At 39.0% G+C, this 26035-nt stretch overlaps 1 protein-coding gene across 7 annotated transcripts in view; it reads left to right on the top strand.

Moving 5' to 3' along the window:
- Window positions 1-26035, top strand: part of EPB41L5 (erythrocyte membrane protein band 4.1 like 5) — a 55104-nt gene that overhangs the window by 6444 nt on the left and 22625 nt on the right. For 6 of the 7 annotated variants that reach the window (XM_042040465.1, XM_042040460.1, XM_042040463.1 and 3 more), the window contains exons 3-16: window positions 5193-5297; window positions 10175-10217; window positions 11329-11407; window positions 13896-13940; window positions 14246-14298; window positions 16191-16311; window positions 16721-16808; window positions 17430-17518; window positions 17689-17758; window positions 18449-18618; window positions 19083-19189; window positions 19861-19888; window positions 22140-22182; window positions 22481-22596. In XM_042040465.1, coding sequence (XP_041896399.1) covers window positions 5193-5297; window positions 10175-10217; window positions 11329-11407; window positions 13896-13940; window positions 14246-14298; window positions 16191-16311; window positions 16721-16808; window positions 17430-17518; window positions 17689-17758; window positions 18449-18618; window positions 19083-19189; window positions 19861-19888; window positions 22140-22182; window positions 22481-22596 — 1157 coding nt within the window. The remainder of the gene's footprint in view (window positions 1-5192; window positions 5298-10174; window positions 10218-11328; window positions 11408-13895; window positions 13941-14245; window positions 14299-16190; window positions 16312-16720; window positions 16809-17429; window positions 17519-17688; window positions 17759-18448; window positions 18619-19082; window positions 19190-19860; window positions 19889-22139; window positions 22183-22480; window positions 22597-26035) is intronic. The other variant, XM_042040461.1, reaches the window with a different exon arrangement.

The following is a 26035-nucleotide window of genomic DNA, read 5'->3' as shown; positions in this document are numbered from 1 at the left end:
CGGGGCAATGGCAGGAGAGCACTTCAGTCTTGGTGCAGTGCTCCATGCCCTGGCACTGTTGGAAAGGAGGGAGGAAGGGAGCAGCTGGCAGCAATCCGTGCTGCTTGCAGAGTAAATTGTTTGGCCTGCAGTGTGCTGCCAGAATGTTTCTGGGGCTGGTGCTGCAGGCTGGTTTAGTTGCCTGAAAGTTTAGCATTCTTAACTCACAGCGTAACAATGAATTTTGTCTTAAGTCCTGCTTTCCTGCTGAACTGCCTCTGCAAAGAGCTCAAAGGCCTGGGATTCTCTGGTGGTCTTAATCAGAGTGCTCGTGAGAAACCTGCAGGTGGAACACCAAATAAAACTGAAATGTTTGGCAGTGTAATAGGGAGAGGCATTTCATCTGTAAACCTTAATGCTGAACTAGCAGTTTGGATATCTTCTGTATCAGAAAGAATTAAAAAATTGGTTAAATCAAATTTGCAGTTAGAAGATAAAAACTTACAGGCAGATGAAACAGAGACTTCCACAAGCAAACTGACAGGTATGAATGCTTTGAGTCTTTGTCTTTTTATGTAATAGGGTCAATAAGCCTGAGCACAGTATATTAAGATCCTTCTACGTAGCACTGTAATGAATGTACAGTTAGGATAGGTATTGAAATCAGTTCTTTGTTATGAAGATTTTTGGGAAATGCTTTTTTCTTTCTCCAGAGAATAAATGAACAAAATACTTAATCCCAAATGCTTACCTTCCTATGTTTGTGAGATATTGAGTAAATAGAAGAATTGATAAGCTCTGTCTCTGGAGGTAGAAATTCTCCCCAGTCTTCCAGCCTGCCAGGCTTTATATTCACAAGTGTGTAGGGCAATGTTGTCAAAAACTGAGGATAAGCCAGAGAAAGAAGCAGAACTAGTGTTTTGCTGCCAGTGGCATCTTTAGATGAAAGAGAAAATTGACTGGAGAGTTTGGAAAAGTTATTTGAAGGATTGATGCTTGGAGTTTGAGAAGAGCAGCTCCATTTGTAGGTCAGTACTTAAAGCCGTAAGAAGATCAGGGTGATACAAATAATGTGTACTTCTAACACTGCCTTTGTAAAGATAAGGGGTTTTAACCCTCCAATTCTCCAGCAAACCTTAATGGTGTTAACTACAGACACCGTTTGCATGATATTGAGATGAAGTCTTTTTCCTTTAAAGCTCACTGTAGGAGCTTTCTCATGGATTAATTGTTTGAAACCTGTGGTTTGGGAGAAGGGGATTTACTTCATTAAAAAAATGGGCAGGCTCATCTGCTGCTTCCATGCTCCTGTGGTCTGCAAACATGCGTAGGTGACATCCTAGCAACTGGGTAGCTGTAAATCCTGAATAGGGATCCATACTTTCTGTGTGTGTGTGTAAATGGTGTATTTCTAAGGAAGCTGGTATGCATGCATATGAATAGTAACCCTCTTGATGAGTTGACAACAACTGGGAAGTTTTTGCCGCTCAGTGGCAAAAGGCAATAGCTACTGTTAGTTATTGTTAATTAAAAATAGTAACATGATCATTTGAAGAAATCTGAACAAAAAGTACAGCTGCAAAGACGCAAGAGATAGTAAGTCCCATGAAGGTAATGCTTATTCATCTATTTTTTTTTCAAAGTTCATCTTGTATGGGGACATCCATTTCTTCACGAAGAAAGAAATAAACAAAGAGGAGAAAGATTCTTTTCTGATAAAAGTATTTTAATTAGTAAATTTATTAGGTGGGTATTTTGGTCTTGGGGGTTTTTTTTCAGGTTTTGGAAGAAAAAGAACTACTTTGCTGTGATTAAAAACCTTAAAGAAGTGAGCCATTCAGCTGGTGCTCACCCAGCACAAGCTCTTCTCCAGTTGCTGTGAGCCTGTGTTGCTTCTCCAGTGCTGGTCTGTACTGGCTGCTCAAGTACTAAAGGTGGCTTTGACATCAGGCAGGCAGGTTTGGAGCACCTTGTCCTCATGGATGCGTGTCCATGAAATTAACCGATACTCTGAGACCATGAGAAGAGGGTATAAATGCTGCCTTTCAAGTTTTAGGCAGTGACTGAGATGCCTGAGCCGAGGACGATGTCTCGGGATCACCTTACCCCGGCAGTGAAGGGACAAACCAGCGCACCGAGGTGAACACCCAACCTTGTTGCTGAGCTACCGGGGTTAAGCCCAGCCTTTGTAACACCTACTCAGCCAGCGACTGCAGTTATTAAGAGCAGCAGGAGATGTCATTAGTTGGGAGCATCGCTTTCATTGGGGGGAGGGGGAGAGGGGGGCGAGGGCCATGTGATTGGTGCCGAAGGGATCAGAAGATGCTTTTATCCGGCGTGGCAAAACCAGGAGATGTCCTGCCGTATATATATGGTATATTTTATTTACGTTTTCCTGTTGTTGATTCTTCTGCTGTGAGATGTTTGCTGTTGTTTCCTAGAGAGAATAGCAAACTGTAAATCAAGTAGTCAGGTTTTACTGAACTGCAAACTCATGAGGAGTTTAATTTGTGCCGCGAAGGGAGAACCAGCCACTGATTGGACTTCTTGTGAGTGGAGTTGTTAATAGTTCATCAGTAACCATTAAACAGTTTGAAAATATTTGTCCTTTGAGTGTAACCTGAGCTCTGCTGCAAGGAGAAGAAAAGGGGGCGGGGGGGAAGTGTGGGACAGCAGCCGGATAAAAATGTCACTTTCACAGAATCACATGATTTGGAAGGAGCCCACAAGGATCATCGAGTCCAACTCTTAATGGCCCATATGGGGATTGAACCCACAACCTTGATGTTATTAGCACCAATGTTGCCATTAGAAAGTTACAGTAATTTTTCACAAGAAAATGTAATTAAAGTGTATCTTTGCTCTTTGAAAATACTTGAGATCGTAGTTTTACTGAACACAAAGAAATGGATTTTGATGCATAAAAGTTGACTGGTTACAAAGCATTAATATTTTTGGTTGCTGTTTGTTTAAGGAGGAAGGACTTGAAGTAAAGCATGTGCAGTACTTCTGTTGACTTGCTCCAAATACAGCTGCTGATGATTTAAGTCATATGCAGAGTAGTACATAATTAATTCCATGTTGACGGCCCTGGTGATTTAAGTCAGAAAACAACCTGAAGTCCTGCAAATCTTTCCACAGCCGCTCCACTGCTTCTTCAGGGACTTTATCCCACATTAGTCATTCTGGGTCTAATTAATCTTTGAGTCCTCTGCTGAGATTTCCGAAATGGTGAACGCACTGTGAAACTAATTTGACACTGCAGAAATTGAAGTTTCGCTCGTGGTTAGTCTGAGATAGTATGTGTAGTATTCCAGGCTGGAGTCAAAGTGCTCCTGTCACCAGCAGGGAATTTGGCTGAGATAACTGGTTAATTGCAAAGATGACCTACAGAGGAATTGAATGTTCTGCTCGATAAGGGGATATTTTCCACTAGTGTTAGACAAGTTGCAGAAAGCTTCAATGCAACATAGAGTGTTTTTCTAGTTTTGCTGTTGCAGGTGCTGAATTGATTTCACTTGTATTATTATATTAATGTTTAAGCTGAAGATATCCTGTGTTGAGAAAAAATATCAACAGTTCAATGCCTTGGTGTTTCAAGACCGAGGCTACAGACTCAACTAGTGAAGAAAAGTGTGGGCTTGTATGTATAGATGCTTTGCCTTAAGGCTTCTGCTAGAGCTGGTGATCTGCTATTGCCTGAGAAATAATTTTTTCCTGAGGCCAACAGAAAACACTTTGAACAAATTTGATGAGGTTGACATTTAGTTATTTGCATTATACAACGTTTTGTAGATGCTCTGTGTTTGTGAAGTTACCTGCTGGCCCGAATGCCTTCCATTCCTGCTATTTTCCCCAGTACCTGGAAATAAGTAACTGTGTGAGAATTTGCTTAGACAGGCTCAGTTTACAAACTTTTTTTGAGATTTTGCTTTGAGCTGTGATAGGTTGGGTTGGATTTAACTGATACACCAAGTAAACCAATGGTTGTGATTACAAAGTTGAATATAAAATATTTGAAGATCAGGGTAGAGGAAGGTGGCAAAAATTATGGCATGCAACTTTACTTACTTAGATATTACTTACTGTTTAAACCAGATTATTTCTGAGAATAAAAATTTGACTGGCCCAGAATTCTGAGAGGTGTACAAAATCTGCTAATTAGTAGCTTACTAAAAATATGCTTAGAAAGTTATCCCATTTCTCACGTTGTGAATGTATAAATATTGAGATAAAAGATTGCAACATGGTGGCTTTACAGAAATAGAGAAACCCTTAAGCTGCTCGCAGAGTAAGCATAAATAATGTCTAAATTTCTTTGCATTTAATTTTTTTTAACACTATGACTTTTACTCTGATCTAATGATTTATTAATGTATTTTATTACATTTAAGCATCTTAGGTATAATAACTCTTAAGCTATTCTTTCCATTTATTGTTATAACGGAGCTCATAGCATGAAAAATATATGTTGTGTAGAAATTGCTCAGTGCTATTTCTGTACCTTTTCTTTAAAAACAACTGTTTAATTTTTTAGATCATCACTGTAAAAGCAATGTTTCCTTGGGGCCAGAGCTGGTTTTTTTCATAAATTATGTATGAGCATATGAGCTGGCTTTTTGCATCTAGAAGTTAGTTTTATGAACTTAGTTTTGTAAATGTGATATCGAAGTGCTATTTATTCAGGTTGCTTGCCCCAGACTGTTTCCTAGCAGTTGCTAATGGAATGCTATCTCCTAATTCAATGGGCTTTCCTACCTGCTTCCAAACTGGTGGAACGCCTAGATACCAAACAGTAGTAAATTCATAAGCAATTTGCTGTACTTGGCTCCAAAAGTTTTCCAGTGCATTAGTTATTGCAATTGTACTGGCTGTGTTTCCAGTTCTATTGAATGTCAGTGAGTAAGGAAAGCCTAAAAGGAAAAATGATAAAATGACATTTTAACACCCTGTTGGGCAAATCAGTGTTGACATTTTCCAAAAGAGGAGATAATGCAAGTTCTTTATGGATATTATATGTGTTTCTTGTGGGGATGCACATTTGCCTTTGAGAAAAACAGCCATCAGAAAATACAAAGGGGGGGAAAGAAAAGGTGTCCACATTTCATTTTCAGAAGCTAAATTTTTGGAATTAGGATGAAACATATGTCTAGAAAAAGGTAGATGCTACAATAAATCTACCTGCTGTGTACTAAATCCTGTTATCTTTTCAGAAAAAAGCCAAAGGCCAGCTCCTGTTTGAACAGATCATGTATCATCTGGACCTTATAGAAAGCGACTACTTTGGACTAAGGTTCATGGATTCGGCACAAGTGGCAGTGAGTAGTTGTGTACTTCTTAAAGCAACAGTCTGAAAGTTAAATCTTAATATTGACAAAAATGCTATAAGAAAGCTGCCTTTTGTGAATTAAGTTTTGTGCAGAAGTGAGCTCTGTCATGTGTGATGTTCAGTGTCCCCAAGTTTAATTCCACCTCCAGCACTCTAACATATTATCACGCTGTTGTCTCTTCCTTTCTTGTTTTCACATGTTCCTGTCACACCTCCTGTTGTCACTAGGTGGGATGGTCAAGTAGGACCCCAGAGCCTGGTGTGTCACGTAGAAACACTTGGTGTGCTGATGATGCAGAGAGGAAGGAGCAAAACTAGAGTGTGTGCTTGGCCCTTTGTTGTATGCTATACAAAGAGGAGAAGGTTTTCTTTTGCAAATGCTGTCAGCTTTCTTGTCAGCAAAACTCTCCCTGTTAATGTCTGCTTGCAAGAGGGGTATACCTTTGATTTGTTCAAATCAGTTGTGACTCAGACCTGCAGCTACAAGTTTTTGGGAGGATATAGGTGTGCTTGTCTGTATCAGTTCAAGTAGAGGATTCTTCCAAGCCCAAGTTTGTTGGTGTTTTACTGTGTGTTTCTAAAAATGTAACAGGTTTTGAGATCAGAAGCAGAGCATTGTCAGAAGCAACCACAATTCTTTCACTTGTGGGCTATGCAGTTTTATAATAGATACTTCCTGTGGTCGAGCATTTAATTCTGCCCACAAGGGTAGCTGCAAGTTAAGTGAGTCTTTAGGCAATGAATGTTTTTTTCTCTGTCCTTCATCCCTGTAACTTAAACCTGTGTTCACTTAGCCCAACATCCCCAGGTAGAATGAGATCTGAGTTTTCCTGCTGCATATGTCAATCTTATTTGTTAGATGTATAACCTAATGGGTTTTGTGTTTCAAAGCCACTTCAGAATTATTTCATGGTGAGGATGGCAGACGGGAAGCACAGAGAATTGTTGCTGAGCTAAATATCTGAATTGTTCAAGGTCAGCATACAAAAATGGAGGCAGTGACTTATATTCATTTATTTCTGTGAAGGTCTGTGTCCAGAACAATTTGAAGGTGATCTCTTAATTGTTGCAGCTTTGTACAAAGGCAAAAAAAATTCCACAAACTTGAACCTTTGAAAGAAGCTGACAGCTTTGGACACAGTGCTCCACCCCGAAGTACACTTATAACCTGATGGCTTCTTTTCAAAATTATTGTGATCGAATTTTATGCTTAGCATGTAATTGTAGAGAGCACACTCCTCGGAGAAAATCGTTGGCATTCAGCATCTGAAGCAAACTTCATGGCTAGTGGGGTTAGCTGCTGCTGGTATGTAGTTCCCAGTAGGGAAGGTGGTCTTTAACCTCTTGCAGAACAGAGACATTTAATACTAAGAAGAAAAAGACCATTACACTAACAGATGGCTGGCATTCAGAACCATGCATACCAATACAAATGAGTAAACAGCCTATTGCATACCATTTTATATTTCTCAAAATCATGTTAGCTGTGCTCAGCATGTGCAGTCCAGGATGCTGAGTATTGATAGCGAAGGACTCTATTGCATTTATCTTTTTGCTTCAGAAAAACAATAATCTGTATGGTTTAGGTATCCTAACTCAGTTTCTGCAATGTGGCTTCTGAGGTATTTCCCTGTCTCTAGGATCTCATATGAGTTCACAGTGGGTTAGTTTTAACTGGTAGAATTATCTGTATGATAAATTTTTTTTCTCTTCCTGATCTGTTAGCAAATAAAGCCATTTCATCTTGAAATGTGTTCATAAGAGTTAATCTTTTCTGCCACAGCAGTGGCTCATGCCTTGCTTTTGTCTAGCAAATTATTACTGCCAGTCCAGAGAGCACCTGATTGAATATTTGATACTGCACAGTCTACCAGGTACAGGGGATTTCAAACTTGGTTTGCTTCCTTTTCTTAACTATGTGTGACTGAAAAGCAGCAGAGTAGAGATAACGATCTGTTTAAACTGGACCTTAATGATGAACTGCATATAATGAAGCAGAAAAGATTGTATTTTGCCAGAAGAGCTGAATGCAACAGCCAGAGACAATTAATTGCTTGAAGAAATGAAGAACTGTTGTGATAGCAGCCATTCCTGCAAAAGGAGCTGGCAAGTTCTAGCAGAAACCCAATCTGCAGCTGGAAACAAAGAATAGAGACTAATCAAGTGACTTGTCCAAGATTATTCAGGAGACCTGTTAAATAAACAGTGTAAGAATCCATTCCCTTACTGTAGATGGGATTGTCCACTGGCTCTGAAGGAAGATAATCTTTCTGGTACCCAATTAAAGTATGAGAATATTACCATATGAGCTAGTTACTCGTACTGATGCAAACTAGCAACATGTAGTTATACAAAAATTTTCTAAATCCCCCACTTGTTTGAACTACAAATGAGTTTTCAGTAGATTTTGTTGTGAACAACTGAAGGACTACTTTTATTTCATTCATTCTTTTTTTTGCTGCTGAAGTGATCACTATTATTGGGTATTAAAGATTTATGGGGATGTGGGGGGAACCCAGGTAATAGAAACTCTCCCTGGTATTTTGGATTTTATTATTCAAATAATAGCTTCTTTAAAGAAGTTCTTGAAACGATCAGTGAAGTGAAAGAATTGTTGTTTTCATGTGATTTCTGTGTTCACTGTAGTCTGATGTTTAGGAAGGAACCAGTTTTAGCCTCAACATCTTGTTAAATAAACCTCATTTGCCCAAACTTCTTGAAATGTTGCTGGGTCAGGATTTGAGGGGGTTTTGTATGTGTTTTGGTTTTAATTTCTGCAGCAGCAAACTGTTTTAGTAAGGACTTCCAGTACTCTGCGCAGTCTGTTGTTTGTATTGCCTTCTGTTTAGCAACCTTTCTCTCTGATTTTCAGCAATAGACTGTGCTGTGCAAACCCTCATCAGAAGTAAACTTTTTTTCTAGGTCCACTTGAATTCCATTTTAATCACTTGGAATAAATCTCAGGTTTCATGACGTCTGTGTCTGTCCATTCATGTGTTGGTTTTGGGGCTGGTTTGTTTTTTTTTTTTTGTTTCATTCCCACCCCCACTTAAAAGCAGTTCTGTTTCCCTTCTTCCATGCACACCCTCATCATTGAACAGAGCTCCTGTGGTCAGCAGCAGTCAGAGCCGAGCAGAGTGAAATGTTATCGGTGCCTGTCGTGGGCCTGCCTCTCTGTTGCCTTCCCATGGAATGTGGAGGAGATGAGAGAAAACAGGAGGGAGATGAAACCGGGGGCACAGCCAGTCCTGGAGCCTAGAAAGGGCTCTCCTTGCCATTCTTGTATCTAAATCACCTGCAAGCCTGCAGCTGGGTAGTTTGTATATTTTTTTGATGCTGGAAGGAGAAAGTAAACTCTCTCTTACAGCAAGTAATTTTATGGAATAGGAAAAAAGATTATATTAGTTCCTTGAAGAAAAAAAAATTGCTCAACTCCATTTCACTGGTAGTGTAAGCAAAATTTATGTAAATATATGCTTCGTTCCTCCTTAAGCTTCCTGCTTTATTTTAAAAATGTAGTAGATACATTTCAGATAGCTCTCTGTAGCTACTTAGTTTGAATAGGCAATGAGCGTTCTCAGCTGTGTGCACAGCAGCAGCAGGTGGTTCAGTCGTTCTCATCTGCAGCTAATGCAGTCACGGCCCGGCTGTGTTACAGGCTGACTTCAGCTCTCTGCAGAAGGCAGGGCTCTTCTGGAGGCAGGAATGTGTTTGCACTTGGCATTGCAACCTGAAAATACCGGTTCTTTTGCATACCCTTGTTGCTTTTCTGTCCTCCCTGGGGCTCGCTGTGAACTTCATGTCACATAGTTTAACAAAAGGAGTGTTGCTAAGTATATAATTCACCTGTGTTAGTTGCAAGGTGACATTTGGGATTGATCTGATGAGGCGTTGTTCCCTGGGCATGATGAACCATGCAGGACATGGTGTGTCAGGTAGTTGGCTCTGGCTGGATAGGGTGGCATGTTTCCTGTTTTGGTGAGTCACCTCCTTTGGAGGAGGGACCTGTTGGCCATGCACAGCACTAGGAAGGAGATGTGTCCCGCTAGCTGTGTGTTGGATTTCCAGCTTTAACTTCTGGTATAAACTTTTCAGCAGTGTGATTATGTGCAATTATTTTGGGGAGCATAGTGTATATGTGTAGGTGTTTCAATCTGCCAAGCATAGCTCTTTTCACATGCTGTTGTACACAGTGTAAGTCAAGCCATTAATTTGGCTTCTTGTCTAGCATATAGCTTATAATTAGCATTACTAGGTGAGGCAGTTACTTGTCCTCCCATGTGATAATTGCTAAAATGTCACCTTGTGAATCGATTTTTGAGAACTAGGTAGAGCCGACTCTGATGTTGGGACATAGACAGCTCTGCTGTTACTGGACTTGAGTCATCTAAAGAAAATGCCTGAAAGCCAACAATATTTATTTTGTCTCTCCCCTTCTTGCCCCAAGTAAACATCACACAGCAACTGAGTGCCAGAGTCTCCAGCTATGATTTATTCTTCTCTGGCACATTGTCACTGGCTGACCTACTAATGTGTGAATTGTTTGTCTGGACAGGATGAAAATCTAGTGGAGTGGTTTGTTAGTATGTTTTTTTCTTTTAAGTATATAGATCTGTCTTGAAGATTTGGTTTAAATAAGGTACTACAGGATATTTCTGTTGTTCAAAATGGACATTTTGCATTACAAACTTTGAGCAAAAGGATCTCCAGTGAGCACAGAGAGAGCTGTGAATTGTGAAAGATTTGAATTAGATTGTTTTAACAAACTACTTGTTATTCCAAGATGGTCTTCACTAACACTTACTTTTTTGTTCTTTTTGGAAGATTTCTTCATTGATAATTCAGTGAAATTAATTTATTTTTCAGCATTGGCTGGACAACACAAAAAGCATTAAAAAGCAAGTTAAAAGTAAGTGTTCTTTCCATTTTCTCTCAGAACATTGTATTTAACATACAGGAAGCACAGCGAGTGAAATGGGTGGTGGGGGGCAGTGTCCTGTGAGGGGGTGAGGGTGACAAGTGACAAAAGCCCTGCATGATGCTGCTGATTATATAATGACATCTTCCCTCTGTAGCTCATAGTACTTTATTCTAATGTTCTTAATTAAACATGTTATGGGCTCATTAATTATAGTTAAAGTGGAGTCAAGGCAGTTGAAGATGTTTTAGTGTTACAGAGCATTATCCTGGCTATAGGAAAACTTGTCTTGGAGCCTCATGCATGGGACAGTCCTGCATGCATGCATCTGTGTCCAGTCCACCAAGTCCTCACCTGCTGCACAAGGATTCAGTGTGGCCTGGTTGTTGCAGTGATGTGTGCTTGGATAAGATATTGTTCAGCAGCTTCCTTGCTCTGCACTGTGGGAAGTCTTCAGGGATTTGTGGTGTTGTTTTAATACAAGAGAGGTTTTGGAAGCACTGAGAGGGAGAAAATTCCTCCTGTCAAATGCAGGAATCAGCAGAGCGATGCACATTTTTAAAGAACTGTTAATCCACCCTTTTGCTGAATTAACTCTTTGGTTTCCAGAAGAGATGATTCTTCCATAGAAGGGTCTCTTAAATTCCCATAAAGTATGTCTAAACTTCTGTGGAATAGAAGGGCCCGAGTTGTCAGCAGTATTTCCCAGAGCCCTGGGAAGGTATTGCAGAGACCAACAGCGTTCCTGAAGTCAACTGCAGAGCCAAGATGCACAGCTTTCTTGGTGATGGATAGAGCCCTTAAATACAGGGATTAAACCTAGATTCATGTGCTCTTGGCAGGGAGAATCAAGTTAATGTGACATAACCATTGGGTTACTTGTAACACATAAAACAATTTTGTGTACATATTTAAGTGTCCTTTCACCCTGATGTTCTTCATGGATTTCCCTGGCATAAAGGAATTCCTACTTTAAGACCTTGTGGTAGAGCATAGCCAACCCATTTCAGTCAAGTTTTGTGATGTGGTTCTATGTAATAAATAAATAAGCTGTCTCATCCAGTAACTGTTACTGCTGTCTTGAATGAATTCTGCTTTGCAGTTGGCCCCCCATATTGTCTGCATTTTCGTGTAAAGTTTTACTCATCAGAGCCCAACAATCTACGTGAAGAGCTAACAAGGTAAGAGGGATTTTGTGTTTGAGGGACCCAAACAAAGCCAGGGAGTGTTTTCTGTGGTGTTTATTTAAAGACTTCTGATGTTTCAGAGAGTTCCTTAGAGCTGCTTGCTTACTTGGCTTTTTTGTAAATGTAGTTTTCTTTTTGTAATGTGGTTATCTTGTGTGTGGAAAGAAATGTGCTGTGACATACAGAGATCTAAATATTTATATATTACTTAATGCACCATTTTTCATTAGGCAATTTTGGCAACTGATCTGAGTAGCTTATACAGGATGGACAGAGGTTTTCACTGAAGAGAACAGACATCATTCCTCTGTCTTTATTCTTAACCTGTTCATTTCAACTGCATGCAGTCATCCTGTCTCCAGGCAGAAAAGCATTGAATTGCAAGTTAGACCTTCTCTTTGGCAAAAAAGAAGTTCAGTTAGCATTTCACTGATGTGTGGTCTTTGCAGAGCTTATGGAAAGGGAAAGTAGTATTTTACTACCATGTTGAGCTGAGTTGACAGTTCTGTATGTGTAGGTTTGTAGCATCAGGTGAGCAGCAGTTCCTCTTGATTAAAGCATTTCGCAGATCCATTCTTGGAACTCCATTTCTTATTGGGCTGAGACTACTAGGGTGCTTTGAGAAAGAACAGGACCTACCATCTGTCAGGAGTATAGTTCTGTTGTAAAAGGCAGCATTTCTTTGCATTGTTACCGCTGCTGCTGATCCCTTTTGGAGAGTAAACAAAGTTATGTTTTCGTGATAGCTGTAGACATTTCATGCCTCAGTCATTTGTAAGGGCGTGAAGTGCATTTGTTTGTTGTTCAGGTTTATGTCTGTGTGGATCTTCAATGTGCACTTTAGCCAAATCCCTCAGAGTGCTACCAGGAAGATTATAGTAGCATTACCCCTTCCAGCCATATGTACCCTGTGCAGCTTCATATTTACATGTGGTAACATAATGTGGTAACTGCTGCTTTCTACTGCTTTCCTGCTGATCTGGGAAGAATGTTTTACCTCCCCGTTCTTATTTTTGAATAAAAATTTAACCATCTTTAAAACCAGTAACCATAGACAAAATTCAGACCTATATCTGTATCTACCATTATGGAACATTTTCATCCATTTTGACTGAGTTCTGCCAGTCAGACCTTGCTGTGCAGGTTTTACCAGGGCAGACCTGAAACCTGAGGGCTTTTAAACACTTGTCTGCCTGCTCAGCTAATCCCCCAGAAGAGGAGAGCAGCAAGTTGTCCTCCTGTCTTGAGACAGTGTGATGCCTTAAAGTAGCAGAAGCAGTGGGAAGCGGAGCTTTGCTGTGGGTTATAGGTGTCACTGGCAGGGGCTTTCCCAGGGTTTCACCTTTAAACAGCAGGACACCCAGCTGGAGCTACTTTTCAGCTTCTACAGGTGCAGCTTGCTCATGTTCTCAGCCAGTGGTTATGTAATTACACAGCATGGGGAGTTCTTGAGTTGTTTGGAAGCAGTTATGTGGCTGATAAGCACAGACTGGTCACACCCGCTACACACTGAAGGCCTGTGTTCTTTTTCATACCTGGGGTCAGTACTAACCAAATTTATTCCTCATGTAGATGCTAGTGTTCAAAAGGCTTTGGATAGTAAGTGGTTTGGCAAAGTATCTGTGGATTTGTATGGAACCTGTAGGAAAAACACCTGCATCTGTTTTGTGTCTGTGTATGAAAGTGTGAGGAGACACAGGCACACGTTGAAGTTGTGTGTAAGGCTTCCAGGCATCTGTGCTAGAATTCACACTGGATACCATGGTGGATGCCAGTGTTTTATACTTGATGAGCCTTCTCTTGTTAAAGGAAAGCTGTGTACCATAATGGATCAAGGGGGCTGCTCTTTAGGGATATTGGATCAGAAGAATTGTTATTTGTACACCAAAGGGATTTGTATCCAATATTTGCCCAATTTCTTAGCAAAAAGAGTAGAGAATATGCAAGGCAGTGAAGGAAAGCTGGCTCTGAAGAGTAAAGTTGAAAAGGCTGCAGCCTTTTCAAAAAATACTGTTTATTTTTTGTCACTTTGCAGTCAGCTTTCTGGGTTAGACTTCAACTAAGCAATCCATAGTAGGAAAAAATATTTTTTTTGCAAGACTTAAAAATAACCATTCTTTTATGAGATTGGTATGTGTATGAATAATGAAGGAAATGTGGAAGGTGGAAGTTGTTCTTTGCTCAAGTAGGATCACAAGAGAAGAAAAAATTATTTACTTGGGTATCCTGTTTATTTTTCCATGCAACACTGTAGTTTAGCTTTTGGCAACTTGTACTTTCGGGTTTGCTTCATTTGAAATGCCTGCAAAACACACAAACTGAACTGATAAAGCCTTGAAAGGTCACAGTGCGGTTTCTTTCATCTTGAAAACCCATGTAAAGAGTAGGAAACATTTTTATTTGTAAGGCTGACTTACTCCTGTTCACTGAGTGACACATCAGCACTATTAGTCAATGACTTATTTCTTATTTAATCCTACAGGTATTTATTTGTTCTGCAGCTGAAACTGGATATTCTTAGTGGAAAGTAAGCAGCCTTTTCAACTATTACAGTGTGTTCACCACAGAGTTTATTACATACATATTTTGATAGTTAATAAGTTTTGCTTAGTAATGTAATGGAGTTTTTTTTCTGTAAAATACTACTTTTCTATGCACGAATATCAGGAGAGGAATGCTTAAATAATGTAGAGCTTATCTGCTGTTAATTTTCTGAAAACCTACTAATACCTTTTCTTATCCCAGACATTTGCAGTTTCTTACTGTCAGTTACATAAGTTGTCTGCTAATGGTGTCAGTTCAGGTTTTAACAGCACATTTCTCTTTTGGCAGATTGGAATGTCCTTTTGACACCGCTGTGCAGTTGGCAGCTTATAACATGCAAGGTGAGTAGGTGCAAAAAGGGAAGGGTGAAGTTGCACAAACAGCTTTGTGTAGACTCTTATTAACTGTTTTAAATAAAAGTCTGTCCTTGTTACGTCCATAAAATAGACTCTGCCTGGACATGAGTGATCCAGTGTGAAACACAGATCTTTTTGATTGTACTTGTGCTGGGAGCATGTACAGAAAATTACTCAATTCCTCAGGAAGCAGAACAAGGAGGTTCTGAACATAAACAGCTTTGCCCTAAAGTTGTTTTCTCAGGTGTTTTTGTGCAAATCTGTCGACTTTCACACAAGATACGACATCTGAAGCCGTCCTGAATTGTTTTGATGTAGTAACACAGCTCACTTTTATAAGGGTTGGGATTAAAGTGTGAAGACGCCTGCCTTTTTAACCTGCTCTTTTGTGTGGAAGGAAAGCAATTAGAATACATTCCATAGTTTAAAATATTAGCATTGTTAGAGCCTTAAGATACAGGTTCAGTAAATAAGATTTTGGAAGAACAAAGTGATCTAATTAGGCCATATACCCACGGCTTTTTGTGGTGGTCTTGTCTTTCCTTTCTCCACTGAATGAGGCCTCTAGCAGAGCTTTAATCTTACTGTCTGACAGCTGTGTACTTTTATTTAAATCAGCTGGAACCTGAGCTGGCTTTGACAGCATTCCTTTCAGCAGAGGCAGGCGTTTTAGTGGGAGTAAATTATTATAGAACTATGGACTTCCTCAGTCAGCATTAAAAAAAAAAAAAAAAAAGGAGGGGGTGAAAAGACTATTATTATGCTTGCAGCATTCAGAAATCCAAGAAACAGGGTTTTATAGTGTGTGTCATTTCTGTACCTGTGGAATACTGGCATTTATTTGACTTTTCCGGGTCTTCCCAAAGATGTCACTATTTTTCTCTACACAGACATCTGTAGTTTCATTTTTCAGACAGAGCAATTACTGGCCTGCATCAGACTTCCAAAGTCCCAAGTTACAGTATTATTCCTAAATTTTTGACTATGAGCTGAACATTAAGAAGCAACTTGAAATTAGCGGGAGGAGCCAGTGCTTAGTGACTGTGAAAATCAGGACATTTTTTAAAGGTTTATAGCTGTGAGTTTCAGCATTTTAGGTATCTATCTGTCTTTAAAACTGGACTTGTTAGCATCTGTGGAAGATGGAGTTGTGCTTTTGATGTGGCACACCCCTTGACTGATGTGTTCCAGTATGCTTTCTAAATAGCATCTCTTACTGCCCCTCTGAGCATGCAGCAGTGGACTCGATGAGCCATTTGACCAACCCAGGAGGGCATTTATTATGTCCTTAGATGAAAAGGAGAGCAACAAATAACAGCTGCATGCTTGTGCCCTGATACAGAGTAATTTTAGCAGGACAGGGCCATATAGAATAATAAAACCAGAAACTGATTTGTAGGATGGACAGACAGTTTCATGAAAAACATCAGAACTGGTTTTGCTTTTTATAAATCTCAAGAGATACTGTTTTAATTCTTTAAGGCAAAATTCCTTTTAACTTTAGTCAGCTGTCATCTCAGTAGATGCTTCAGAGATAAAAGTGTTGAAAACTTTCTGCTAGAAAGAAAAAAGGTGAGTTTCAATGATGGTGATAAATCCCCTTTATAGGAAGCTTGTTAAGGAATATGTGAATAATACTTTGTAAACATAAATACAAAGCTTTTGTGCAGACAACACAACCATTGGTTCAGTGTCCATAATTTCCCTGTCAAAAAAGATGCCACTTCAAAAATAGGGAGAACTGGAGGAGAAGGAGGAATGCAAAAATAAATTTACTGTTTTAGACTAACTAGAAAAGAGTGCAGAAGTTCTACTCTATGCAGAAATATCCACTGTGTTTATTTGGAACAGTGCTTAACAGTGTTGTTCTTTTGTAGCTGAACTTGGAGACTATGATCCTGCTGAACATGTCCCTGAGCTGGTGTCTGAGTTTAGGTTTGTTCCCACTCAGACTGAAGAGATGGAATTAGCTGTTTTTGAGAAGTGGAAGGAATGCAGGTACTACATCTTCCAGTGAATGCTACCCAGCTGTTTGCACTGATTTTTCTGTGAAGAGACTCTGTTAAAAAGATACTGCTGACACTTATTCTGTGGTCTTGCTCAGAAACAGAATTTTAATATGGTCCTGTCATATTTTGTAAGAGAATATAATGTGAAAAATTAAGCTTTTCAAAGGTCTGAGTAAAATGTTGAGATACAAAATCTTGAAACACAGTAATTTTTGCAGCAGCATTTTCAGATTAAAACTTAAAAAAGTGACCTCGATGTTCATTAAAGTGAACAAGTGTCACCAGTGTTTAGGTTTTTCACAAACTTTCAGGAAGTTCTTTTCCTCTTTCCTCATATACCAGTTTTTCCCTTCTGTGCTTTTTCAGGCATCTACGTAACAGCAAAAATTTTATTTCAGGGGGCAAACACCAGCACAAGCTGAAACTAACTACTTAAACAAAGCTAAGTGGCTGGAAATGTATGGTGTAGACATGCACATAGTCAAGGTATGTTTAACCACAGGATGGTGACCTTTGGAAATGATACTGTTAGTTTTGTGCTACATTTCAACACGGGTTCTACTTTGAGCGGAGAAAGAAAGGGAATGTTGTTCTCATGCAATCTACGTAACAAGCGATCTGGCTTTGTGTCAACATTCCAGTTTTGGCATATATTTCTAGAAGGTATAACTTGAGTCCAAGCATATCTGCTCTGTGTTAAATGTGTGATTGGTGTGGAAGTGTGTACTACAGTTTGTGTTTAGACTTAAGTTTTGTGAAAAACCATAGTAATTAAAATTTGCTGGGGTGCAGTTAGCTACCACGTGAAGAACTACAAATAAGCCTAGATCTCCTGTGGAGGAGCAAGTGCAGCAAATGCATAAGGATGTCTTTATTACACAGACAAATCAAGAAACTTTAATTTTTCTCTTTAGTTAGCCTTATTGAAGTGTTGCAAACAAGAAAAATCCATTTTGTAAGATCATCAAACTAGAGTTTCGTTGTATAAGATAAGCAGATATGTGTGTAATCATAACACTGGGCAAACAAACTACGTGAGTCACTCTAGTAAATTGGATAGAGGGTCAAACACCAAAATGAATATAATTTTTATTTTGTGGCAATTAGGCAAGAGATGGCAATGATTACAGCCTGGGACTAACACCTACAGGAGTTCTTGTCTTTGAAGGAGACACAAAGATCGGTTTGTTTTTCTGGTAAGATCTCTGATTGTACATTAAAATCTATTTTTGATTTTGGTTCTTGTGTTTCTTTTATGATAGCAAAAAAAAAAAGTTTGGGTTATGAGAACACCATGAATATGAGATACCTTCTCAGTAGGTTACTAAAAGTTAGACATAACCTGCACTTTCTGTTCATCTGGCAGGCCAAAGATAACAAGGCTTGACTTCAAGAAGAACAAACTCACTCTGGTTGTTGTTGAAGATGATGAACAGGTAGATAAATATCTGTTTAGTTAAATCTCAGTCTTGATTATACAGTACTAGTTTACATATTCCTAAATCTCTTTCCTTATATTTAAGTTTTGAGAATTAATGTAGATGCCTGAAAGATCTTTGATTGTGACTTGGAGGGGAGGAGGGAAATGCAGGGACTTAAGTAAAAAATAAATTTTTTGTCACCTATTTTTTTAAAAGAGAACACTAAAAACTAAGCAGATACGTTGGAAACAGCATGCATTGCCTAAGAAAGTTTAGAAAAAGCCCACATACCACATTTCATAGAATGAATTACTTAAGCAGGTTTCAGAATTATTCCTATGGGGAAGAAATTGCATACAGCTGCATACCAGTGCTCACAAAAAGTGAGCACTGGTAATTTGAGAAGATTAGATTTGGAAGTGAAACTGTGTTAGCCTCATCAACAAGTATCTTCCTGTTGTAGTGGTGTCTTTAATTTGTAGTCATTCAGACTTGTTAAATATATGAACTCCTTTCCAACCTTAGACAAGGTAGCAGTTGTTCATTATAGCTTCTGAAAAGGTTGATTTTTCTGCCTAAAACATTTTTTTAAATATATATATATTAGGAATCATAAAAACCAAATTTCATTTGGCTTGCATGAAATTTTAGCTTTGACTTATTCAAGCCCCTTGTAAGTCATCAGTGTGCTTTGTGTGCTTTAAGGGAAAGGAGCAGGAGCACACTTTTGTCTTTAGACTGGATCATCCCAAAGCCTGCAAACACTTGTGGAAATGTGCAGTGGAGCACCATGCCTTCTTCCGGCTCCGAGGTCCCGTCCAGAAAAGCTCCAGTCGATCTGGCTTCATTCGCTTGGGATCTCGGTTCCGGTACAGGTCAGTGTCATCTGTCATTTGGCACATGTCTTCTGTCATTCCTTGCTTTTCCTGCATGCTGAGTTCTAGTCCTGTTGTCTTTCTCTAGGACTTTGGGCAGTATTACTGAAGCTTTATTCTCTTCTAGAATTTTCAGTTTCTCCCAAACCCCATATACTGGGACCACAGAAATATGCAAAGGGCAAGCATGCTTTTATCAGCAACTTAATGTTTTAAAAGTCATTGCTTCTGCCATTTGTCTTGGGGAAATGGGGTGAAGAAGAGAATGTTTCTAAAACTCTTAACCTCTTTTGTTAAAGGCCTTTTGAGGTGTGGAGTTTGGGATGTTTTGTTAGAACTGACACCAGATAGAAAGCTATGAATTTAAAATAGAAATAAGATGTTTCGATGAACAGTGTCTCTATTCTGTCATTAAAAGTAAGTGATTTATTTTTCTACTTTGTACTTTAACATGGCATTTTTAGTGGGAAAACGGAATATCAAACCACAAAGACCAACAAAGCCAGGAGATCAGCATCCTTTGAAAGAAGGCCCAGCAAGAGATACTCAAGACGAACACTGCAAATGAAAGGTAAAAGAACATCTATTCTGAGAAGTATAATCCAGTGTGAGAATCAGGTAATCGTCTCCTTTAAAAATCCGGGGTAGGAATTCTCCTGTAGTTGTTTGCCCTTCTCTTGAATTTTCAAAATTAGGTTTTCTTTGACTTATTTAGGAGACCTCATGTATTTATCAGAAAAAGCTTGTGTCCAAAGCATGTCCAAGCCAGCTTGCATAGCACGTAAAACACCCATGAAAATTGCACAGTAGGTCTCGGTATGAAGATGGAAAACTTGGGTCCAGGAAACAGTGATATATTAATGATAGTATTTTAATTGAGTTGGAAATTTTTGTTATTGAAATTTTCTTCATTGTTGTTAGGAGTTGCACTTCGTTGTCATGATCTGACAGCATGTGATACCTCATTTTTGACTCCCACTCTTGCATAGGCCAAGTGTGACAGCCATGTCTGACTTCAGATACTTGCTTAAATCTGAATTTGGCTTGCTCTTCAGACTTTTTATTTTATTTTCCGATTTAGGTTTTTTTTTCACACGTTATACATGGGATGCGTGCAAATTTTGCTCTTTTGGTTGCCTACTTTTAGGCAGTGCTAGGCAATTTTTATTAATCATATAATTAATACTTAACTGATAACCTAATTATAAATTAAATTTTAATTAATGCTTTGTATTTCTGCAGCATACACTGCTAAACTGGAAGAAACAAGGTAAGATGCATTCCAATATTTGAATTTCTGTCCTTGATGTTTGGCACTTGTACTTGAGCACATGTCTGAAGGAGGAGGATATAGTGTGTTGGCCTCTTTAACTGTGGTTTTGCCATGGGTATTGTGTTTGTTTTCTTTACATAAAAGTTAGTGTTCAAAGCAAAGCTCCTGTGTTGCTGTCACATAGACAATTTTGCAAGACTTGCTTACTAGCTAACAAGGAATTTTGTTTATTACTAGCTATGGTTCTTGCTGGGTATGAGCTGTAGTTCATGTGCTGCCATGTAGAGAGATCAGCTAAAAATGTATGAGGAGGTGTTCTTCCTGAAATCTTCCTGCTCTGGCTGTGTGACTTAAATACATCATCAAGTAACAGTCAAAGACAGGGAAAAGACAGTAAAATTAATATTTTTGAAATAAGTAGATGGTTTTATATTCTGTATGACACTTGCATTTTTTTTTCCATGATCAACATTGAAAGGGAAGCCTTTTGGTTCTTTATTTCTATACCAAGAGTCTTCCTGGATGTGTTGGGTCATACTTGCTGTTGCAATGTAAATTACTCATATGTATCTGAATCATAATTTTCATACCCTTCCTTAAGGGAAGAGAGGAAACCAGGTTAAAAGGAACTACCTCATAGTGAAGAAACTTAGGTCACTCAGTTGTGGTTTCTGTCCTTTGCCCTAATAACTTGTGAACACTGCAATGATCAGTTGCAACCAAATTATTTTTTAAAAAGTCAATATTCATAGATATTAAGCACCATGGTGAGGTGGGTAAGGAATGCCAAAATAACATTTCAGAACAACAGGTTTAATACAGCCCACCATTTTCTGTCTGTAGTAGCAGGGCTGATTCTTGCTTGAGAGGGGGAAAAGTCTGGGAAGTGTGGGGACAAGGCTGCAGTTATTCTCTGTGACTTCCTGTATTGTGTTTTCTTTTTATACAATGGGAAAGTACTGTTCTAAACTGGGTATCATTAAGATCCTCTGCATGCAAAATGTGACTGTTTGATTAATTAGTGCTCTTGTCATGCTGTGTTGTCATGCCCTTCTCCAAGTTTCAAGCTGCTTAGGTCATTCTGAGAGTGGGAAGAGAAACTTCATATGCAGTTTCTCCTCCTGATAAGACTGTGGTCTCCTGATCTGCACTGAGGTGTGGCACTGTTGTGTCTCCACAGCAAGCTGTGCCATTTCTGAAACTCTACACTCCAGTGCTGCTAATTAAAATGCATCATGAAAGATGTATGTTGTTCCATTCTTTTGTGTTAACCCAGCACAGGGGAATGTGCTACTTAGAGGGCATTCCTAGATATTTCTTTTAATTCTCGCACATTCTCCCAATAGAGAAGGGGTGAAGGGGCAAACAGGCAAGGAACAGCTTGCTCAGTGTTGACATTACGGTGTTTTAAATAAATTCTAAAGAGTCACTGAAGTAAATACAGAAATCTGTTTGAATTGTCAGCTTGCCAGGTTGGATAGCTCTTGTCCAGACCATAAATCAGAAAATTAATGGGTCGTAGGAAATGGGAACCTTTTTTAAAAGATTAGAAGTCTGGGGAAAAAGTTTGCTTTGCATGAGATCCATAATGCATAATTACGCCTTTTAAGTCTCTCAGAAATGTGAAATGTCTCTTGCAGGTTCAGAAATCATCAAGGGATATGGGTCTTATTTAATTCATCAAATATAGTAAATATTTAATAATATAAATTATTATTAGTGCTGTGCTGAGTTGCTGTGCATGTAAATTTGAATAGCTACTTTTAAGTCCATTAGAGGTTGTACGTGCAAGAAACTCATTAATTTTTCTGATAAACTTTTGTGATGTGAAACTTCAAATCAGGAGGGTTCTAGTTATGGAACGAACATAGTATCTACAGCATGTAGACAATGTACAGCATTTTGACAATGATACATTTTGCTGGATGTTTTAATTAAAATTATATAACTTTTGCTTTAGAAGTGCCGCATCTTACTGCTGAATCAGGAAGACTTTTTAAACCAAACTGGCTTAGGGAAGGAAGAGTTAAAAACAGATGAGTTGCAGATAAACTACAGCTTGAACTAAGAAAAAATAACTTGAAGCCCTTAGTTACCTAGAATAAGACAACTGACCTAAAGCAGAAATGTTGAAGGTCTTTTTGGGAAATATCTTAGACTCTGTTTCTTTCTGAAAGTCCTTACAGTTTTACCAGCCTGCAAAAGCAGTTTGTTGATTAGATTCACTTTTAAATTTTTCTTCTTTCAGTGCTACGCACAATGCTGTTACCAGCCAAACTAATGGATCACAAGTAAGGACTCTCTTTAATTCTTTCGAAAGGCAGTTTTCATGTGTCTCAACAGATTTGAGGATTTTGTTATTTGCTCTTGAAATCCAGTGATTGACCAATGGAAAGTTACAGGTAACTACTGTGTACAGTGCTGGAAAAGACTGGGCATAGGTATCCAGTGCTAGGGAAGTCAGGGAAGAAAATGGCCTTGCTTTAGCTTTGTGCTTAAGAGGAAGTGTTGATATGTTTTGTTCTCTTTAATGTGTCATCACTTCATTAATGTGTGTATAATGACTTGTTTTTTATTCTGTCTCCAAAGAGCTGGAATGCAAAGCCAAACCTGCCTGTCCTAGCAGCGGTTCCTTCTGCGCCAGTCTTAGTGGAAATAGAAAACCTCCCAAGGAGCCCAGGAGCGAGCCAGCAAGATAAGAAGTGGTATGTTCAGCTTTGCTGGGAAATGAATTTTGCTTGCTTGCACATGATTCAAGTAGCGTTTCCTTTATCTGTACTTAAATAAGCTGCCATCCTTGTATCTGTAACGTAAGTTGACAATCAAGTTAGTGATGATGCAGCTGATTTCTTCCTATGCATTGTGTGTGGAGAGGTGAGGACAACATGCTTAGTCACTGCCAACCAAAAGAAAATTCCTTCGAGGGTTAAAGGAATTAAGTCAGGAGTAGCATTTTCAAGTCTTGGAGAGACTTGGGTCCTTCTCATGTGCCATGACCTTGTAAACCTTTGCTTGGTATCGTGGGGCCCAAGGACTTTCCTTGAGCCTTAGGATAATACAAAACCTTGTAAACTGGTATCTTTTTGAATTGTTTTTTGAACCTTCTGAAATAGGCAAACTGACTTTTCTCATGAGCTTGGGTAGAATGGGAGCTTGAGGAAAATGACACAAGCTGAAGATAAGAGCTTTGATTTCATGTAATCAGAGTATTTGTTTTATTGATTAGATGCATCTCAAAATGAAGAGGATTTGTTTGAAGATAGATAAATGTACATGTCATTTATCTTTTCTTTAGCTAATTCTATATTGCAAAGCTATTTTCAAACCAAAACTGGCATGTATCAACCCAGTACTTGTGCACAGGTCATCTTAACTTCTTTGGCTTCTCATGCCTATGGCTTATGCAAGTAGGGAAATCCTGGCTTCTGCCAGACTCATCAGGAGCAGTAGTGGTGGAATGGCGTGACATGAAAGCTCTTATCCTAAGCAGTTTCAGCCCTCAAGAGAAAGGGTCTTTCTCCCATTGTCAGGCATATGAATCTGCTTTGCTTCAGAATCTTCTTACAAGTAGATGATACCTGTTTCTAATGGTGACGTCACAAATGTACTTTAATTTTGTAAATTGTTTTTGTTTAAAGACTTTTAATACTATCAATTTTGAATGATAAGAGGGATGGTAATTCTGCTTTGAGTTGCATTTTATTGACATTTCAATCAGAACATGTGATCAATGCTGTTTTTTCTTTCTTTTGCCCTTGATTTATCTAGTATCTGAAATCTGTGCTTGTCTATGGTGGGATCCTGTTGATCGCTCGATTCCTTCCGTGGTGGTGGGTGAAAGGTGGTGGCTTCTTTATTCTTCAGCATTCTCAAAATGGTTTTATTTTGATTCTTTTGGCCTGATTGCAAGATGAGTGCTAGACACCTGTATTTTCCTTTGGTGGAAATGTTTGACTTTGCTCCAGACAGCTCTTCTTGGGTATCTGATTTGTGGCTAATGCTCCTGCTCATGTCTGCAAGGCTGCTGTTGCTTACTGAAATCTGGCTGCTTTGGTTCTGAAGCAGAGAGGGCTCTGTAGCCACTCTGTTTCAGTTTTGGGTTTGTTATGCCTGTTTTTAGGGTTGAGAACTTGAGCCTGTCTGTGTTAACCTTGTCCAGGAACCTCAGGTTACATGCCAGCTGCTGCAGGATGTAGTGTTTAGAAGAGTGGGAGTGAATGCAAAATACACCTTTATGTAACCCAAAACAGTGTGTCCTAAAGAAGACAAGCTTCATGGCAACTGGTGCATTTTAATTGATAGTGCAGTGCTTCTACTGTGTCTGTGTTACGTTTTGTTGAGACATTGTTACTGAAAGTAGTTGTCTGCTGGTTTTAGTGTGTTCACTGGAAACAGTTCTGCTTGTAATAAAGGGCAAATGCAGCTGTAGGAAAAAGAAGGCAGTTTGGAGCTGAGTCAGGAGTTGAGCTGCATTCTGGTTTCCTAGATGGGAAGTGGGGTTACGTTAATGTAATTGCCAGAACATACATATTTATTGCTGGGGGCTGTGACTTGGCTATTGTGCCTGCAAGGGTGTCTCGGTGCTGCTAACAAGATCTCCTTTCAACTGCTACTGTCTTTAATTGGCCTGTTTCTGCATGAATTATCTTTGCTTTCTGTCAGAAAAATAGTCTTCTTTTAGAGAGAGCTTGCCAAAGATTGTTGAGAACACCAAAATCTTTTGGACTGTGGATTTTGTAGATAGTTAGATTGAAGGGGTTTAGAAGTAAGGTCCTGACCTTGTGGGTTTCCATACTCTGCTTGGCAGATGCCTGTATTGGCTACCTTGCAGCTTAGATCCCTTCCTAATGTCAATGTTTCCTTTAATTTAAAATGTTAATGCGGCAGCTGCCAACAGCAATTGTGCCAGATTGTAGAAAGTACTTTGCCAGATAGGAAGGATTTTAGTATTTCTGGGTTTATTTTTTTTTTAGTTTTTTTGGTTTGGTTTTTTTTTTTTCTTTGCTTCATTCCTGTAAAATTGCCAGCATAGGAAAGCTGTACTGTTCTGCAAGATCTGAAAATGATCTGGAATATTAGCTGCAAGTCTGGAAAACCTAAAATATGATCGGTGTCTTTCCAAGTTTAGTCTTTCCCCGGGAAGCTCCTTTTGTACTAAGATAGGACAGGAGACAAAGGTTTAATATTTGCTTCCTTACTGTGGGATAAGTAGAGAGAATTTTTTTTTTTTTTGCTAGTGAATGTAGCCACATACATCAGAAATGGTAAAATGAAAGGAATGAACTGTTGGGAATTGGAGCCCTCGGTATTCATGGGTCACTTCCTCAGTGTATTTCACAAAAACCAAAATTCTGAATTTACACGTGGGTGACCTTTGTACAAATCCTGTCTCTTTTCTAAAGGAGGACTATCCCTGAATGTTAATCGTTTACTTCTGTTGTGAATCCTGCATGCTTTTCTGCTTGCCTGCCTTAACACGTGTGATCTTCCAACTCAGCTGTCTACTTGGCTGATCTGGATCATGAGAAGGTGCAATTTGAGCTGAAGGCCATCTGACCCCTCTATGTGAACAGCAACAATCCTTCCACTTTGTTTAGATTTGGCTCATTAAGTCCAATCTTTTACATTAAACTGAAAAAATACCTTCTTTTTAGGAATTTTCCTTACTTTCAGCAGTTTATGAACTGCTTTCTTCCAAGCACTTTTTTGATATGTGACTGTACCTTATATCAGCCTCTCCTAAAACATACAAGTGAAGGATCCTAGTGCTACACAGACAACAGTTAACAGATCATTGTCCATTTTTTAAGTATTTTAAAATCTGGCTGTTTTCAGTTAATTGATTATCCCTGCTGCTTTGGAGATTCTTGTGCCTAAAGCCTTCCAATTTCCTGGCTAAGGGCTCCTGCATAATAGTTTTTTTCCAAACACTTTTTATAGTGATGAGTGTTCTCCCTTGCTCCTCTTTCTAGCTTTTGGAGGATTTTATTCTACCTGTGGCAAAGATTGGCCATAACTGTGCACAGCATTTCTATGGGTTTGATTTTAGGAATTCTAAATTTAAAATTTACAAACCATTATGCCTTCATATGCAAAATTAGAAAGTGAGGTCTTAGTTTGTGTTGCGACCTTTTGTAAAATGGT

This window comes from Corvus kubaryi, unplaced genomic scaffold (genome assembly GCF_017639235.1).
Source record: "Corvus kubaryi isolate FWS band 111438036 unplaced genomic scaffold, C.kubaryi_AGA036_p1.0 37396, whole genome shotgun sequence".
Lineage (NCBI taxonomy): Eukaryota > Metazoa > Chordata > Aves > Passeriformes > Corvidae > Corvus > Corvus kubaryi.
Note: the sequence above shows the minus strand (reverse complement) of the source record. Positions and strands in the feature narration are given on the sequence as shown.